Genomic DNA, 18,394 nt, shown 5'->3' on the forward strand with positions numbered 1-18,394 from the left:
AATGTAAAGATATAGAGAAGAGAAAAAGGAGGGCAAGCATGAAGACAGGCAGACACCATGACAGGCTGACAGAAAAGCAGACAGAGACCTACGGGAGAGACACTGCAATTTTTCTGTTTATTGCTTTTTGAAAAACGCTTCGTTCTGAAAGGCTCTTTCCTCCTCGTTCTCATTGACGTTTGGGAAAGCTCCAAAGCACAACACTGGCTAAAGCCCTCACCTAACCTAAATCTTCAGCCTACAGACGTTATTCTCCAGTCATATTAACCACTCCCCTCAGACATTTCCAACAAATTGTTAGTATCTTTTAAGCCCTGCTCTCCATTGCCTTTCAGATTAGCCTTGCCCTTTCCTTTGCACTTAAGTTTAGCAAGTGTTACTAATAGGAATTTAACATTTACCAAAGAATTATTTTAACTACAGGTCTAATAGCATTTCTATGGTGCTCTGAGCACCCAAGAGCCTTGCTATCAGTTCCATATGCTTAGTTTTGTCTAAAGTTGCTTATAAGAAAAAGGAAAAATATAAGTTTTTAAAAAAGTCAGTTCATAAGAGAAGTGTTCAAGACCTTGAAAGCCAGTTTAAGTGGGATAGCAGTGCTTGGAGGGAGCTTTTACATTTGTTTATATTAGCCACAACTCTGCAATCGCTCACGTACTCAGCATCACCTTACAATCATTCAGCAAAAGCATCACTTGTGCTTGGTCTAAGTGTTTTTTCCTGGGTGTAAAAGAAATACTTATGGAAAAATGTAACTGTTTATTATTAACAAGTAAATTTTATGTTTTTTATGCCAACAACAAACAGATTATGAATTAAGAGTTTTTATGCTCGCAGACCACTGATTGAGCTGGCCCAACAGCAACCAGAAGCCTCTGACAGCTTGACCCGAACCCACTGATGAGCATTTTAGTTACTGCCTCAGAGGCGGCAAAGTCTCAGGGACAATCTGGCATTGATTAGCGTGATTTAGTGTCTCAGCAGAAACCCCAAAGGCTGTATTGGTTGTAAGATCACTTTTGGAGTTGGCCTTTCTCATGTTGGCTGGCTTATAAGGATCAACCATCTCATCTCACCAAAAACAGCCCTACCTAAGCCAAAGAGCACATTCTCCACCAGCACTGAATTGAAGACAGTCGGCAGGAAGCAGGGATGCTATTTGCGCATGTGCCTCTCTAATACGCTTATACCGTCCACAAGATTCCTGATCTCAAATAAGGTTGCAAATACTGACAGTTCTCAAGTCAACCTGTGCAAATTCCCTAGACACACAGCTACTGAAGTCCTTCTGCTGTCATTCTTCAAAAAAGCCAAGTCCCTGCACTTCTAAAGCAAGTCTAAAACTGACTTGAGATCGTTTCTAAGCTTTTGGGTCTAGATATGCACCCTAGTTACATTCTGGTCCCACAACAAAACAAGATGGACTAGACTGTTTCTTCTGTTCCCTGCACTTTAGTATCCTTGGGAAAGAAACCTAAGTACACAAGAGAGAGGAAACTAAGCCACTCCACCCTTGTGAGGCCCTCCTTCACATCGTCCAGGACACCAAGACTCTGCAGCAAACCATGATGTCCACCTGCTGCTCGGGTTAGACTGTGCCTGAAAATCTGACAGGGCAGGTGGCTCACAGCGTATTTCCTAGGATGCTTCATCCCACTCAGGATAGATCCTCAGCTTGCAAACTCCCTTTTACTTCAATTTATAACAGGCCTCTCAATATGACTGCCTCTCCCTGCCTCCCCACAGAAAACCATGTGGGTGCTTACCGAAAGGGAGGCGTGCAAAGCACCTGGGCAAACAAATAAAACAATTACTCAAGATCACTCTGACTGCATCAGTTAACTGTAAGACTTTTTCCATACTCACCTGTATGGTGTTTGATACCTAGCTCCCAACCAAAATGTAACGGGAATCATATGGTTAAATCCCCAGGAAATACTTTGAAGATCCCTTCCAAGACCGGTAGTCTACATTTCAGCAAAAAACTAGAATTCTTCCTTAAAAAAGCCTTTATACTAACACTTTGCACTTTTACAGCATCTTTCATCTGAGGCTATCAAAGCACTTTGGGTTGCAGATGCTAAGAAATCCATTACAAAAATTATAGATATTCCTAACTTGACTGTAGTCACTTGCCTTAATTTCCATTTCTTTACTGATACTCCCTGACGGTGCCTGCATAGATTGATGGCGTCAATGCTACAGGCATCTAGATAAACAAATCTACATACGAAAGCACACCTCCTCACTACAAACACCCCCTTACAGCAAAATAAGTATTTTTCTACAGCGCTGTCCACTGAACAGAGCTCTGTCAGGGAAAGAGGTGTGTATACTGCAATACCGTAGACTCCTTTGGACTTTCATTCCAGTGCACTTCATTAAACAGACTTTCACTGTTTCTTAATTTTCTTTGAGCAGGTCCCCCTGTATATATTCAATATGAACACAGACACAAATTCCTTCTGGGTATGAGCCAACAGCTGCAACTCTGAAAAATATCAGCTTCTTATATCATTAACTGAGTTTCCATGGTGCCCTGGGGCAGAGATATTGATGCTTGACAGCATTATCACTATAAAGTAACTTTACAACTCTATAATTTAACTCTATGCTTCCAGTAATATTAAGAGCATTGGAAATTGCAGCTGTAAACCTTGACACTCTTTCACAGGCTGTGGGATTGAAAGAGGGTTTTGTTTTCTGTCCTCAAAGAGAGCCCAAAACATGCTATTGAGAAGGAACCAAATACAGGAGAGATGATGTGCAAGGACGTCACTCTGAGGAAAATCTCCACAGGATTTAATGCCACTCTTTGCAATGCATAGGAAAGTGCCCGTTTCTAAGAGCTTAGCAGACGAAGGATGAAAAACTAGACCTCTGGAGGTGTTTTCATGAGCGTATACCTGACTTGCACTGAAGTCTTCCTGGGAACAAGCTCTAACTCAAGCTCAAATGTAAGCCACACTGGATAGCTTCTGCAGAGCTCCCTCAGTTTTGTCAGCACGGCCTTTCACACCTCATTGGCTTTTGATAGCAGTGTTGCCTTTATTGGGTGGGAATGAACCTGCAAGGGCCATAAACTGGCTGGCAAGGTTCTTATTTTAAGGATATCACTAACATAGGTAGGAGGATCAGGTCAGGCAGTTGCCAAAAAAGGAATGTAAAAAAGGCCAAATTAACCAAGTACATTGTGGTAGAGGGGACAGGCTGAGATCCACAGGCAATCTTTAACAGAAATCTGGATATGAACAAATGACTCTTTCCTCCAGACGATTTAACTCATTAAATTCTCAGTGGTCAAGCGGCAGGCTAATATTCTGCTGGAAGTTAAGAATAAGGGTGAACCTGGTGGTCCCAGCTGTGCTAATAGCTCAAGGTGCAAGTTCCTGTTAGACACCTGAGGAGACTTGAGGAAATTCAAGCTTTCATTCTGCATGTACGGACAAGTATGCACACAAGCCATAGACTCATAAATACATCTTTTATGTCCATAAATATGGGAGAGAGTTCAGCAGTGCAACTATGCCCCCCTCTTTTTTTTAAGGTGCAAAGCTTCCAATTCAACACATTTAGTGAAATGGAAGATACCACGTCATTACTTTGCAAGTCAGTTCAGCTATAGTGTTAAAGTATCAAGCTCATTTCTCAGCTGTTTGTTATGTGAATATAATCCCAAGGTAGGTCTTTTTAATAATGCGTCTTTCTTCTCCAGTGTTCTTCACCCGCAGCTACCAAAGTGTTTTACAAATGAAACATCATTAAATTCGTTCTGCATGTTGAGGACGCTGAGGCAAAGAGGTGAAGACGTGCTTAGAACAGCCATGCAAAGAACCACCATTTCATCAGAACCCCAGTCCAGGGTACCAGTCTACTGGCCCACTCAGAAGCGATTTCAACAAGTAAAGCTGTACACAGATGACTAAAGGCTGGACTTTGGGCAGGAGCACCTTAGCATTAAGATTGAAATACGTGACAAAGCCAGGACATGCTGATAATTGCAGCGCCCACCCATCTTAATCGCTCCCCCTACAGCGACCAGACTGCTTCAGTTGTTACCAGGCTGCAATTAAACCAATTCTTGCCTAGTCTCTACCACTTATGTTTTCCCATCTCGTGACAGGGCTTTGGAGGAATGAAACCCTTTATGCTCTCTTACGGGATGCCTGCTGTGCAGCAGGGATTCAGTTCAAACACACTGAAAAATGAACCGAATAGATTTGGAAACTGTTAATTTGAGACTCCTTTACCTTTATCTGGTACTCTGAGAGCCCAACAGCTGGAGATTCCTCCTTCCTCTCCTTCTTTTATCCCATGCTCCCACCCAGCTAGGTGGCTGGTGTGTATCTAAACAGCTCAGCAGCTGAGTCCCTGGTGAATGTTACAGAGCAGTTTACATGCCTTGTGTCATAAGCTCTGTAAATGCCTAGTAAAACATGGTATTTCTTTAATGGAAGCGTATCAGTTCATTTTAAAGCTTCTTTACCTGCTGCTGAGCAAACTGTTGCTGTGCTGCCTTTTTAATCAGCTACCACCAAATGTGCGCGTGTGTGAGAAGGGTTTTAAACAAGGTGTCTCTGTCCACTTACTTCCAGGCAACAAACCCATAAGCCTACAATCCTCTTATTATGCCTTCAAAACAGAGTCCATTCACCGTTATCTGCAGTACATGTTATCACCGGGTACGCTGCAGAGCCAGGCTTACAGAACATATCCCTAATGTTTCTCGTAGACCAGGTACATATCAGTTGGACACAGACCTACCAGCCACATATGTACTTCAAAAGGACGGTGTAATGGCACGTTCAGGAGGTTATGCCTGATGCAGTGCTTTGTCTGCAGGATAAAAATATAAGAGACGCTCCAGCAGTAACCATTACGGATACAATCCTAATTGAGGCCTGAGACATGCATGCAATCATGTGGTCTCTTTGTCAGAAGAGACCAGAAACACAACGCTGCACAGGATGTTGTTACCCCAACGTACACACGCCAACCGTATACCCCATGCATAGACTGATGGGAGACCTTTCAGTACTGGATATCCTTTAAATAGTGCAGCCTTAGGGGCACCTTCTGCTCTTTGTTTATGTAGAATAAACTAGGTATAATCCTCTAAATGCTGAATATTTGGGGAGTTTAATTTAAGAGAGAGCATTCAGTCATAGTAAATGCAGTAACTGATCCACTTTAATGATACCTGCTCTTCTTTTTTTATTTTTCTTATTTTTCCTTATTGAAAAAGTTACTGTCCACATTAACAATGCTAGAATTCAAGTAACACTTATTGGGCTGAAAGTTTATCTCCCATTGTCATGTATGTAAGGTATCCATTTATCTTAATAATTACAAAAAAATGTTTAATCACATAAGTCTGAAAAAAATGCATAATGCTACCCAATGGAGAAATATATCTATTATAGGCTGATGCAGAGGTTTGTACAGATCACGTGTTAGCACCTAAGCCCTAAGAAGCATGAAGACGTTAAAATATTCTATTAATCTAGTTATTTAGTAGCATGATGAGGGAACTGTGATATCTTGTTGGTGTGAATGCTGTAAAGGAAAGAAGCTGACAGGTAGAATTATATGCCACCAGTGCAAACACGGAAAACTTTACAGTTTGTTCAGTTTTGCAATCTTGAAAATGGGTTTATTTCTACAAGGTAATTTCAGAGCAATATTAGCTTAAAGTAATATTTTTGTAAAATCTAGAGATTCTCAATTGTTTTGGTCCCTACACTGAATCAGTATGGTTAGTGTCTGAATGTGGGGTCTGGCTTCCTTTGTATTGCCTATTCAAGGCTGTTGGTTCCCTGAATTTTAACTGAGCCTCAGCCAGCACTTCTTAAGCCAACCCTAAAAGCTTTGAAAAACTCACCCTGATCTGGTTTCTGTTCAAAAAAAAATACAACCCAGCGACATCAGAATGGGACAAATAAAGCCCTAAGAGATAGGCCTGTGAAGGCAGATTTCCTGAATAATTTTCCTATCAGTTCACAGTGTTCGGGCTGACTATATTTGTTTCATCTATTTGCTTGACTTGCTGCCTGCACGTAGCTAGAGAGTTAAGAGAAGCACGCCTGTCCTTGGAGCCCCATATGAACTGACTGGCTGTGTCTTTGGTTCAGGTCCGTTAAAATCTCCGAGCATTAATTAATCAGTGACTTGCAAATACCTTGGAAGAGCTGCTTAGGCTAAATTGGAATGTTTTGCAATTGTTTTACTTTTGGTCACAAGCACTTCTGTGAGAGGAAAACTCTTCCTGCCAGGACAGGGTGTGCTTAAACCCAGCCACTCCAATGTCAGAGCAGACCAGCCCAGAGACTGCCTCAAGCAGCTCTTTCCTCCTCTAAGCAGGAAATTGCACATATGAGGAAGAGCCACCCTAAGCAGCCTTGACAGAGTCCCTCTGTTGAAAAGGAAGCAATAAAAACCACCAGGGAAAACTGCCAGGAGAGCATACCGTTCGGGCAGAGAGCACCGTTCCGAAGCGCCAACCAGGCTGGTCAAAACAAGCCTCTCCTCCTTTCTCACCCAGCTAGGTGAACCTGTGACTGGGGAAATCAAGCCGCAGTCTGAGCTTTGCATACATTGCCATCAAGATCTCCGCAATCCAGGGCTTGTTTCCTGCTCTCGGACTGCCGATGACCACAGTGAATGAATTGAGAATGATGCAGCCCTGGCTGCAGAAGACAAGTTCAGCAAATAGAGAGGCCAGACCCCACACCCAAATTCTATGTAATGTGAAGCACTTTAAAAAAAAAAAAAAAAATCTCCCTGGAAAAGGGAACTGGAGCTAGCATGACATATAAGTCATCAAGGAAAACATATTCAAGGGAAGCATGATCTCATTTGTATAGAGACTCTTTCCACCCTTCATTGCAAAAACTGTTCTTGATAAATGAGACCTTTAAAAGGAGGATAAATAAGCAGTTGTCAGTGCAATGAGAATGAAGTGAGGAGGAAAATTTAAGATGAAACTAAGATGCATGTTCTTAAAAGGCCAAAGTACCAACATAATAAAATAAATACATGGAACTAACCTAATGACATGACAATTTTCTCCTCAGTGGCAAGATGCTGTACATATGTGTACACTGCAAGAAGCTATTCCTTGAAAATAGTTAACCCTACTGGGTAAAATGAAGTTGAATGCTTGAGTTTGCTATGTCCCCTTATCACCTTCAGCCCCTTCCTCTTCACCCCCTCCAATGTCCTTTTCAGTGGAGGAAGCCAAATGAAAAAAAAATAAAAAGGTGAAGAATTGTTCTCCCTGCTCCCCATTTCTCACTTTTTCCTCCCACAGGGTGCATGTATGCATGGACAGTGAAGAATTATCTATCATATGAAAATTTCCCTCTCACTACCCTAAAGCTGTAAACTTTCCCCAACTTTGGAAATGGAGCAGAGAGGTAAACAGGTAATCACAGCAAATCTTTTTCCCTCTGCAGTGTTTCCAAATCTGTGGAAATTTCGAAAAGCTACCAAGATAGAATGAGAAAATGAAACAACATTCCCCAAGCCTGAAGTATAGGCAGTGGTTATTTGACTGAACATACTGACAAAAAGAAAAATATGAAAACAGATCATAAGACCAGTCAGAAGAATTTTTACAAACTGTTGATATGTTGAGATAGCTAGCCAGCTGGATATATATTTTTTCCTTTCTCCCTCCCCCCCACCCTTTTTTTTAAGGAATGAGACATTGCTTCTATTTGAGGCCTGACAAAGGTGGACAGCTTTGTCAGTTTTGTTTGCAGAGCTGGCTTGCTGTTTCTCTGACAACCAGTAGTAAAGATCTGGCCCTGAGGCAGCAGCAGAACCTAATGGAGCCTTTGGAGCCTTTTGGCTATGGCTCAAAAGCAGAGATGATGTTTTAGCTCAGTATCAAAGATGCACTTTCAACTAGCTATTAAAACAATAACACAAACGTGAGGATAATGAAAAGATAAGGAGGGAAGTGAAGAAAGAAATGGAAGACTGTGGAAGGGAATGGATCAGAGGCTCTCCAGGCCTAGTTTCTATAATAAGTGTGTGAGACAATCTCCTACAGGAGGGAAATGGCTTATTTGATCTAATATGCCTTCCTCTTCTTGAATTTCCACAGTATGGAGAATCAATATGAGGGAAATTAAAGCATCAAGAACAGACTCACATATCCACTTGTGTGTTCCTATCTCAGCAAACTCTTACTGAGATAGAAGTATTTACCTTAAGTGTCCAGGTCACGTGCACTGCAGCAGGAGGCTGGATTTCAAAAGGATACATGCTTCTTCCGTGTAGGGAACAGCAGAAGTAGTTCCTCCCACAATATAGCTGTAGAATGAAACTTCTAGCGTGTAGCAGTAGGACATATCGTTTAACAACCCACCAAGAAAACGCCGGCCTGTCCCTGCCTTCACAGCATCTCGGTTGAAGGATGTACTGGACTGTAAGAGAAAGAACACAAAGAATTCATGAGTGGGATAAGGGAAGGGTTGGGAAGCAGTCTAATAAAACAGAATAGCAAAATTCATACTGACAAACCTCATTTACCTTATGTGATACTGCACTAGAGTGGCCTGGAGAGATCATTACTGTAAACATGATGCTGGCACATGGACTATAAATAATGCCTTGCAAGTTTTCATAAAACTAATCTCAGTTCACTAGTAACATGAAATTTTCTCCCCCACACTCTTGCATAATACTTAAAGAAAGCCTGGCCTATGCTTAAGGTAGAAGGGGAATCTTCAGACCATCCATTTTCAAAATTTTACCTGCCCTATATAAGCAGGTTCCTCCTCTCCACTAGTTCTCTCTGTACCATAACCATTTTCCCACTACCCCCACCCGCTTACCCTGCACTCTTTCAAGCAAAGAAGAAATCCAGTGGCATTTAAGTTTTAGTCAAACTTTCTCACCTAAGACATCTGACTGGTTCTTAAATTAGGTCACACACATTTCCATTTCACTGACTTAAACGTTAACTGGGTGTTGCTCTTTGGGTAGAAAAAGATACTGCACTATTTTACAGCATTAGCAGCATAGTGTAAAATGCAGTATTTTGTGCTATCACTGATGATCTGGCTTTAAGAACGCTATAGCTTTATGACTATTCATTTGAGGGGTGGATAGGATGAGTCTAAATATTCCCATCAATGAGGTTTGACTGTCCTTTGAAGGTATAACATCTGGAAACTAAAGGAGAGCTCATCTCCACATGCACTGAAGTCTCAGAGCCTGTTACTACGAACTAGATTGAAAAACAGAATCTAATTTCATTTGGGTTATCAGACCCTATCCAAAATCTAAGAACCATTAGATTGAGTCAATCTGGGCTTTGCATAAGCTGATGGCCACAGGAAAACACTTAGTAGAACTTACTTGGGTTTGTTGCATAAAATGCCTTAATATTTCCTACTTTTTAAGATTTTTACATTGCCAGAGGAACTTAAAGGACCCTTAAACACAGCTTACAGCTCAGTTATTGTGCCCATTGTGAATTTTTTGAGTTGTCTGGGGGCCTCCTATTGAACCTTTAGCTATTGTATTTTTTTGCTAACACAATGTTAGCGTGTATCAAGTCCACCTCTTATCAAAAAAAAGGGAAAATGAGAAATTTATTTGAAAAAGCTCAAAACATTGAACTTCAAGACTGAGAAAAATCACACTAACACGGACATGAACAACAATTCTTGATGAATAGTATATATCAGAAGATACAAAGAACCAAAATATCTGTGGTTTATTAGCATTCTGAATGTTTTGAATTCTCTCATGTTATAACAAAGAAGGCTTTATAGGTTAATTAGAATAAGATGGAATTGGGTTTCTTATTAACATTATATGTAGGAGTTTCTAAATGGGACTTGTAGTCTATGTAGCAACATAATATTAGATTTGAGGTAAAGGGAAAGCAGAATGTATTCTGCTACATACATATCATCTAATTTCTTCCAAATTAGATGGCAGAAACCTTGAGGATACTCTGAACACCTACAGGACAGTGATGTAAAACATTCATAAGGATTGAAGGTGAAATTAGTTGTTAATTCAATACATGGAATAAAATACTTGCAAAGGTCTGAAGGAGGAAAAGTTCTCTGACTTCCTGAAAATGAAGCCTTCAAAAGACTACTGAGACCCTGACAAACTGAGGGAAGCTTTGCCTTCAGTTAAAATCAGAAACAGAGAGGAAGATGCTCATGCTCTGGGAATCACTTCATAATGAAAGTAAACATTGATTTCAGTGGCTAGTGCTTCCTGTTAAAATGAACGTTCCTGTGGTGGAACATTAAATGGGAGGAAGCATCAGCTGGTGAACATGGGCGCGTGGAGCCAGCTCAAAGGGAGACGACAAGGCAGCATGGTGTTGTGGTTTGTGAACAGGAGCACAACTCATGGGAGACACAAACTAAGCACAGGAGAAACGAGGGACATGTCAGAGAAGTGATTTAGGGCAGGCAGTAGGGACAGAAACGCTCCAGTGGTGAGTATAATCACAAACTGATAGGGAGTTTCCGCAAAGATTATAGAATCTCATCAACTATGTTTAAGAACAGATTGGACAAGTCTGGTGTAGTTCATGCTGTCTTTGGGGTACTGTTTGGACTTGAGGTCCTTTCCGGCTCTATTTTCCATGATTTCTATCAGGTTAGAGGAAGGTTACTAGTTGAATTCCTCATAGATGATTCTTGAGATAAATTTTACATAATATTTTCACCATAGTCCTTGGCATAATAAGGGAGGAGGGTGCCAACAAAATTTGCTGATGACACAGTACAAGATGAATCATCATTATGGAGGAGGCCCTGAATATCATATATTAAATTAAAAAAAAGTGGAATGACTTGGAGGACCAGAGTGATAGTAGTCAGATGAAACTCAGCTGCACAAGTGCCAGGTCATGTACTTAGGGCGTAATAAAAAACAATTTCCGCTATAAACTGAAACCTCATCAGCTGGAAATAGATGAAGATAAAGAGTCTGATGTATTACTTTACCGAAGTGATTTTTGCTTTCTGGCAGAAAAGAGCTCACAAGTTGGATCTTGTCATGGGCAAAATTATACTTGCTATATTTCAAAAGTAGGCATAAGTAGTTTAAATAATTTGAAGAAAGTTTTTCAAATGGCTGAAAAGGAAAAAAACAAAGTTTGGATCTTTCCAGAGCTTATTTTATTATCATGTTTTGTGATTTTTTTTTTTTTTAAAAAGAGTTCCAGTTTCACCAGTGCAAAAGACTATTGCCATTTCAAGTAATTAATGAAATAATCTGTTCAGGTAGTGCTGCACTTTAAGAAAGGGAAAGCTGACCCTTCGTTTAGGTGCATAAACATAGTTTTTGGAGGTTAACTTTGTCTGCATTTTCAAAAAAATTTTGCTTCTGATGGCAAAGATCAACTTGATGTCTTGAGCAAAAAGTAGGATCTCTGATTTGATTTAGGGAGATTGAGGTAGAGAAAAGATGCCATAAAACTTGCAAATATGAACACATGCAGGTTTTGTAACAGTGGCTTGGGCTTCGCTTTAGAGCAAACGTTACAAGCCAGAAAGTGATCTGATATTTTAGATGAAAAGAAGAAAATTTATAATTCAAGAAAATTGAAGAAAATTCAAATAATGACAAGGAAGGGCAGCTGGTATATGTTTGAATCCAATATTCCTCTCTCTGTTTCAAGTCAAGATAAATGGCATGGAGAAAATAAACAGGCAAAATACTGATTCCTCACCAAAACTGATCCTGGCAACTGACATACTGAAACAAAGACTATGAAAAGGAGTGTATGATCATAACAAAGAAAGAGGCTTTTGTCTGCCCATTTATTTAATCAGACCTTAACCTGGGGAGAAAAGGAGGTGCATGGTATCAGAGCAAAGACTGCAGGTAAGGTTATTGGTAAAAGGCTCTATTGTTTCTCTGGGAGAATCTATTACCCTAAGACCCTTGCAATGCTGAGCTGAAGTCATTATTAAGCAAATGCACTGAGAAGGCACAGCAGGAGAACAGCTAAACAAATATTTATTTCTGCAAGGCTGAATTGTATGGGAGTGTCAACAACAGCAGTAGCAAAAAGTACTAAATCTTTGGGGGAGGGGGAAGGAAAATACCAAAGACTTTGAAGTTCTTGAATAGGCATATTTGTCTAAAATAAACAGTAATTCATTATCAAAACACATAGACACATTAAAGCTCACAGAATGACTCTGTTTCCCAGCTCCTGCAAGAAAATTGAGTGAGCAAACAGTTATTTAGAGGGTTAGGAAGTGCCAAGCAATAATAATCCAGTGTTAAAACAGCAGAGCAAGAAGAGTGAAGGATCTTCCTTCGTAGAAAGTCAGCAGGAGACTACACCTGAGTCTCATGCACACTTGGGAGCCTCGAGGTGTACTGACCCTCTCTGTACATCTTGCGCATCAGTGGTAGCTTCCTCAGGCCTCCCTGCCAGATCTTGCCCCCTGTCCCCACACTCTGAAGGCCTTCTGTGTGACTGGTTTCTCCACTGGGAAAAACAACGAACAGGCAGACAGCATGAAGAAATTGGTAAGCCAGCTGGCCCTTACTCACAGATGTTGCAGCAGACAACAAGATGCGTGGTAAGCCAATATGGAAAAAAATCTGTATGCAAACTTATTTCTGGAGTGGTCTCAAAGCAGCAAAAATATTCCTGGCCATAGGTCAGATCTTTCAGTGTGCCAGATCTCCTCCTTCTGGGTGGTCTTGTCTCCTGGCTGATAAGGACACTCTCCACCACACAGTGGCTCTCCTCAGTGAATTCAATCCCCTCCAGCAGCTGGCTCACAAGCTCAATTGCTTAGTCAGCTCCCATGCGACTGAGAGATACTCTTGGTTTCTCAGCACTCTACATCAGCCTGCCGGCAACTACTGTAAAGGATGCCCAGAGCAGTCCACATTCAAAAATGAAGAGCAAGCTCTTTACTCCTTGTCTGCACATATCTGTATCAATCTGTCACAAGAGAGGCTTCAAAAGATGAAAAAGGGAATCCTGGGTTTCTTTAACTGAGACTGAATTTTCCCAGTTCACCCCTTGGCTTGCTGGTGTTCTGGGACTCCGAGCGGTTTTGCACTGTTGGAAGTGCCAGGGCAGGACCTCTCTCCCAATGCATATGTGGCTTCACAAGGGACTTGTCCTGCTACAGCACCAGAAAACCCTGGGGCGGCCCAAGGGGAAAACCTAGTGAGTCTGAAATAATAAGACTGGTCACTGCTCAGTGGAAGAGGAGATGCCAAGAAGAGCTAAAATGTAAGCTAGGCGCAGTATGCAAGTGGTGAAGGATGGGAGCTTCTGTTTTACCTCTCACCGAAGACAGGGCAAAGGGACAGGGTACAAGAGCTGTTACTCTGTCACACAGGAGCTGCTGTGGAATGGACCTCTGTCTTCTCCTGAAAGTGCTCAACATGTCAGGGGGAAAAATGGATCAAGTTGTGACTGCAAGTCAGACCTTACCAGTCTGCTAGCACAGGAGCTAGGCTATAGGCTGCATATCGCTCATGATCAGTCCCAAGACGTTTCTCCAACCAAGAGAGAAAAGAAACTACAAGATACAGGTGACTCGGAAAAGAATTAGGAGAGGAATCATCAACAGGCTGAAATGTGGTCACAGGCTCTGACAGACTGAGAAAGATGAGTTTCAGATATAGCAAAGTCTAGGGTTCTCCTGCAATCCAACAGATACGTTTTTGAAACAACAGGTAAGTTTTACATTTTATCAGCTATTCACGTCTATTGCAAAACAATTCATTGCTTATGTGCCCACAAACTGCATATAGCTTCAAAAACTTGAGCTATAGTGTGCATGTTTCACATGTAACCACAAACAGAACATCTGCATGAAACTTAGAGTATTAGAGTAAACAAAATCTCTTATTTGCCTACATAGGTAGGTGATGTAGGTCCAAGAAGAATTTTGCAAAAGGATGGCATGTTCAACTATGCTCACAAAACAAAAAACAAAACAAAAAAAACCCAGAGAATCTTGTTAGAAATTCTCCCTGGAGAAGAGGGAGAACTAATAGAGAGGGATTCATAATTAAAGAATGGTTTCATATTGCAACACATAATTAAGAATACGCTGGGTGACCTTCTGCCATTTCCATTTGGAAAATAAGATGTATTTCACAAACAGAAGTTAACTATTCTTAAAGAAAAGATTTCCCCACATTTTGCTTATTCAGCAGTTGAGCAACAAGCACTTTACCAACTGGGGTAAACTGGGATTATTCATACAAATTGCTTCATGTTCATCACCTATCAACACCAGCAATGGCCAAGTGTAATCCAGACTTGAGTCTGGATTACAACCTCACCACAGTTATCCACTGATGCTGTTCTCACAGCTGAGAAGGAAGTTCTAATTCTAAAGCAGGTCTAACCTCTAAGAGCCCTCAACTCACTGCCCCAGTGTAGCAAAAAAGTAATAATAAAGTTAGTAGTCAGTACATTAGGAAAAAAGAATGACACACTTGCCATCAAGGAAGAATAGACATGCCATTGGGAAATGGACTGGAGCCCAGATGATGTCAAAGCCATCTCAGTAAAGCGTTTTACACTATCAGCTATAACTCACTCACTTCCATTTTCTAGAAGGTTTTATTGAAGTTTGGGAAAGTTAGAAAGAGCGCACAGAAATGTATTAGCTTTGCACTCTTTGCCATGGAAGACTGTAAACAGCGATATTATATATTGTGACTCTTCTGTTAGCCCCTCTGCAGCATACCCTAAGAGGGATGCAACCAGCAGCTCACTTTCCTTGTATGGATAAACTAACTACTGCCGTGGTGTGCCCAACAGTCACTGCTTTGACGCTGCTACTCACTGCTGGTAGCCCTAGCTATCTCACAAGCAAAACTTATCTCCCTACTTTTCTGGGAGCACTGAGGAAACTTCTCACTTCTAAAGTCAACTTAACTCTCCTCACATACCCACCCACCTCTCACCAGCCCCATTAACTGTTTTAATAGCCTGGAAAGCAGACACGTTAGTGTTCTTAGTGATAGACTATCAACTCCAAGTCAACTGGGTCTGCCAACATGGAAATCATGGCATTTGGGAGCCTGCTATTGGGCAGCCTTCTGATTTAGTCTATAAATGAGCTGTAGCTAGCATCTAAAATGTGGATAGGATTGTTAAAAAAAATGTTAAATATCCCAAAGGCAGATGGTAGCAGAAAGCTGATCTAAAGGAGGCAGTGGGTAAAGAGAAAGGATTCTGGGAGCAGAGAGGTGATGAGCTGGGAAACAGAGCTCAAAATTACTTGCTGACTCATCTCACCTTGCAGTTTTGCTGCATTTCTGATGCAAAGAAGTGTGCATCAGAATGTCTTTCAACTCAAAATCATTTGTGACTACTGAAACTCGGGAAGAGGAGGTTTTGAAATCTTGAGGGTCATTTCAAAAAGGATACCATTATTTGGAGATTTTCCAGTTCCCTAAGGGATAGCCAGATCAGGCCAACATTGCTGCAAAAAGGGCTCTCTCTCTCTGAGAACTCCTCAGCTGACCACATATTGTTTCAGAACTTCTGTGCTTGGTAGGAAACACTGAGGTAGGCAACAAAACTTGGGTTTAACAAGGGAATGTTTTCTGAACTTAAAAAAAAAATTAAATTTGTAGAAGTCTGAGAAGGTGTGTCAAGAAGACTCTTATTTGATCTGAATTAGTTTGCCCAGTCCTAGTAGTATAAGTGTGAAAAGCCCAAAACTGAAACCTCAACAGCCAAATATCCTCAAATCCTAAGACATTTTCATTGATTTGACTATCTAGCTCCTTTTTCCTTCATCCTGCTGCTCAGTGGAAAGTAGCCAGCAATCACCCTTTCTTAAACTTAACAGCATCACATCATAGGAGTACCATGAACACAACCTGCCTAGCACCACACTGTCAAGCTCTAAAGTGCGATTCTCCTCAGAGAAATAACAGTTAAAAGGTACTTTGTCACCACACACACATCTGCTCCCTGAGGGGCTCCATTATCCCTTTAATGTGCAGTGAAGGAATACCAGATCTTCCCCCCCTCCCCATCCTTCAAGTGTCTTACAGTCATACCTGCTTAAGTTTGCTGACAAAAACACATATTTGCATCGTCATTAGCAGAGGGGCTGGGAGAAGGGAGCTTTATAAACTCTCATCTTGTGCCTCAAAAACAAAACCACCTAAGAAACCCTGCTTTCAGAAACTCTACGGTTAGAAAAGCAACTGGGTTTCATGCTTCAGGGTTTCAGCTGTTCACCTGCAAGAACTATGGTGAGCAGTTTTCTGCTCACCACTCACTAATATCCATGCTCTGCTCCACACAGTGCTCTGCTGTACAGCTCCAGGGCTGACAGAGGTCTCTGCAGCCCTCTGCCTGTACTCTGCACCCTGGGCCAGCTAAATGGGCTGCACCAGCCTGGGGATCAGACCTGCATTTCACTGTTCCCAGAGGTCCTTCCTTAGGACCTCTCAAGCTCCTTCTTTAGAGATCCTTCTTTTCCCCTCTTAGCAAAAGTGCACTTAGCCAAGCGTGACAATGCCACCTACTTGACCATTAACCTATGCCCAAATGCATCGCCCAGAAACCAGAGAATTATTCTGGAGCCTATTCCCCTTTAAAGAGCCAGCCCAAGTTCTGATCAGTGATATATAAATACAAGTGACTGTAAACGCTTCAGGGTAAAAATGAATACTTCTTTTTTTTTTTTTTAAAAAAGAAAAAAAAAGAAAGCAGCAACCTCTGCTTCTCAGAGCACGTTCTTCCCCAAAGATGCCAAAGCTGGCATTTCCTAGTCTAAGCTCTACAGAATAATCAGACCGTTTAGAAAATAACTTGCATCTCTGGAGCTCTCAGTTTCCCTATTTGTCAGCAGGAAACGAGACGTTTCCTCAAAATATACAATAAAATAGCCTGTGGTAATAGCCTGCAATGCTTCACTTTACAATGGTTTTATGAGTGTGCGTGTGGTCTCCTGGGAGTGCTTTCATAATCATTTATACAAATGACACAAACTTAGGACAATGAGAAGCAGAAAGGAAAATACAACCATAACACATATGGCTGCTTTGAACAGTCTGCAGGAAAAGTGGTTTGCTTTGTGGCAAAGAGATGTTCTGTTCACTTCTAGATCTAGACAGGAAAATTACAATGGGTCCTGAGAAGGGGCAGCGTGCAACTACATTGATCCCAGAGCAGCCCAGCAGGGCCCATTACTCAAACTCCTTCTGGGATCTCTCGTGCTCCAGGAACCCAGTTCTGACTGTGTGATATATTAATATAAATTGCATTCAAATCTGGGTCAAAGCGATAATACCCAGAAAAAGGTCCTGTGAGGGAGGCAGGGGTCCAATTTTCAGCTCCTGTTCTACTCTTCCTCCACTGCACAGTTTGTCCCAGCCAAGTGAAATTTGCCAGTCTCTGCAAGAGAGGTAGCTTGCATTTGAATGTAAAGGAGCTCCTTTCATTTGTGGCACTCGGATGCTGTCACCTGCTCCCAGCTAGTTGACATTAGGCAAGACTGATGATGATCTTTAAAAATATGCCATAAAAATCGCTACGAAAAATTGTTTCTTCTGTGGATAGTCAGAATTTCTGCCTGTGTACGGGGAGGGAGGAGGAACTGTTAACTCATATATGCACAAACAACATGGCAAGAAGGTAGTGAAGGAAAATCCATTTACTTGAACACTTTTTTCCCCCCTTTTCCTTTCTTTGCAATACAAATTAATTCAAGCCTCTGTGTACAAAGAGGGGTCCAGCACCATGTAATGACTCTCCACTGGGCAGACTTCCTGTGAGGCCAATACCAATGCTCAGAAGCATAGACTTTGCAGTCTGTTCCTGTTCTACTCCTGTTCCTGTTCCTTGTGTCACTAGAAACACATGTCCTCTCTCCTCTCACTGCCCCAACCTCCAGGAGAGAGAGAGAGAGAGACAGACAGACAGACAGAGACAGAGAGAGAGAGAGAAAACAAATCACCCACATACACACGAAAACCCAACATCATGTATGGAGCAATGTGTTCAAGAAGCAGCAAACAAATCTATCCCAGAGGGTGATAAAGCAAGTAATAGCTGTATTTTTCTTCCTGGAAAAGCCCTGGTACAAGACAACAAAAAGGAAGGTAGGATCATTTGTTGCGCTCTGGTTTTAAGAGATTTCCAAGAAGATCTATTAATCTTGCAAGATGTTAACAAAACCTACCTGAATGTAACAGCTATTGCCTTTCTGGGAGAGGGAGGGGTCTTTTTCGCCAGAACAGCAGAGAGGCATTTAGGAGACAGTGGCTGAAGTGAGTTTGGATTTTACCTCGGGATGAATTCCTATTACGAGCAACCTGCTTGTGGCTCCCCTTTTTCTGCCCAATCATGTGCAACACAAATAAGTTCCCCTTTATTTCAGAACAAATTATTGGG

The 18,394-nt window shown here is 41.5% G+C and overlaps 1 protein-coding gene across 5 annotated transcripts in view; it reads right to left on the reverse strand.

The window, feature by feature from the left end:
• The window catches only part of AGBL4 (AGBL carboxypeptidase 4), a 964,275-nt gene that overhangs the window by 80,626 nt on the left and 865,255 nt on the right, over positions 1-18,394 (reverse strand). For all 5 annotated transcript variants that reach the window (XM_068953088.1, XM_068953091.1, XM_068953089.1 and 2 more), the window contains one exon: positions 8,270-8,432. In XM_068953088.1, coding sequence (XP_068809189.1) covers positions 8,270-8,432 — 163 coding nt within the window. The remainder of the gene's footprint in view (positions 1-8,269; positions 8,433-18,394) is intronic.

This window comes from Struthio camelus, chromosome 8 (genome assembly GCF_040807025.1).
Source record: "Struthio camelus isolate bStrCam1 chromosome 8, bStrCam1.hap1, whole genome shotgun sequence".
Taxonomy (NCBI): domain Eukaryota; kingdom Metazoa; phylum Chordata; class Aves; order Struthioniformes; family Struthionidae; genus Struthio; species Struthio camelus.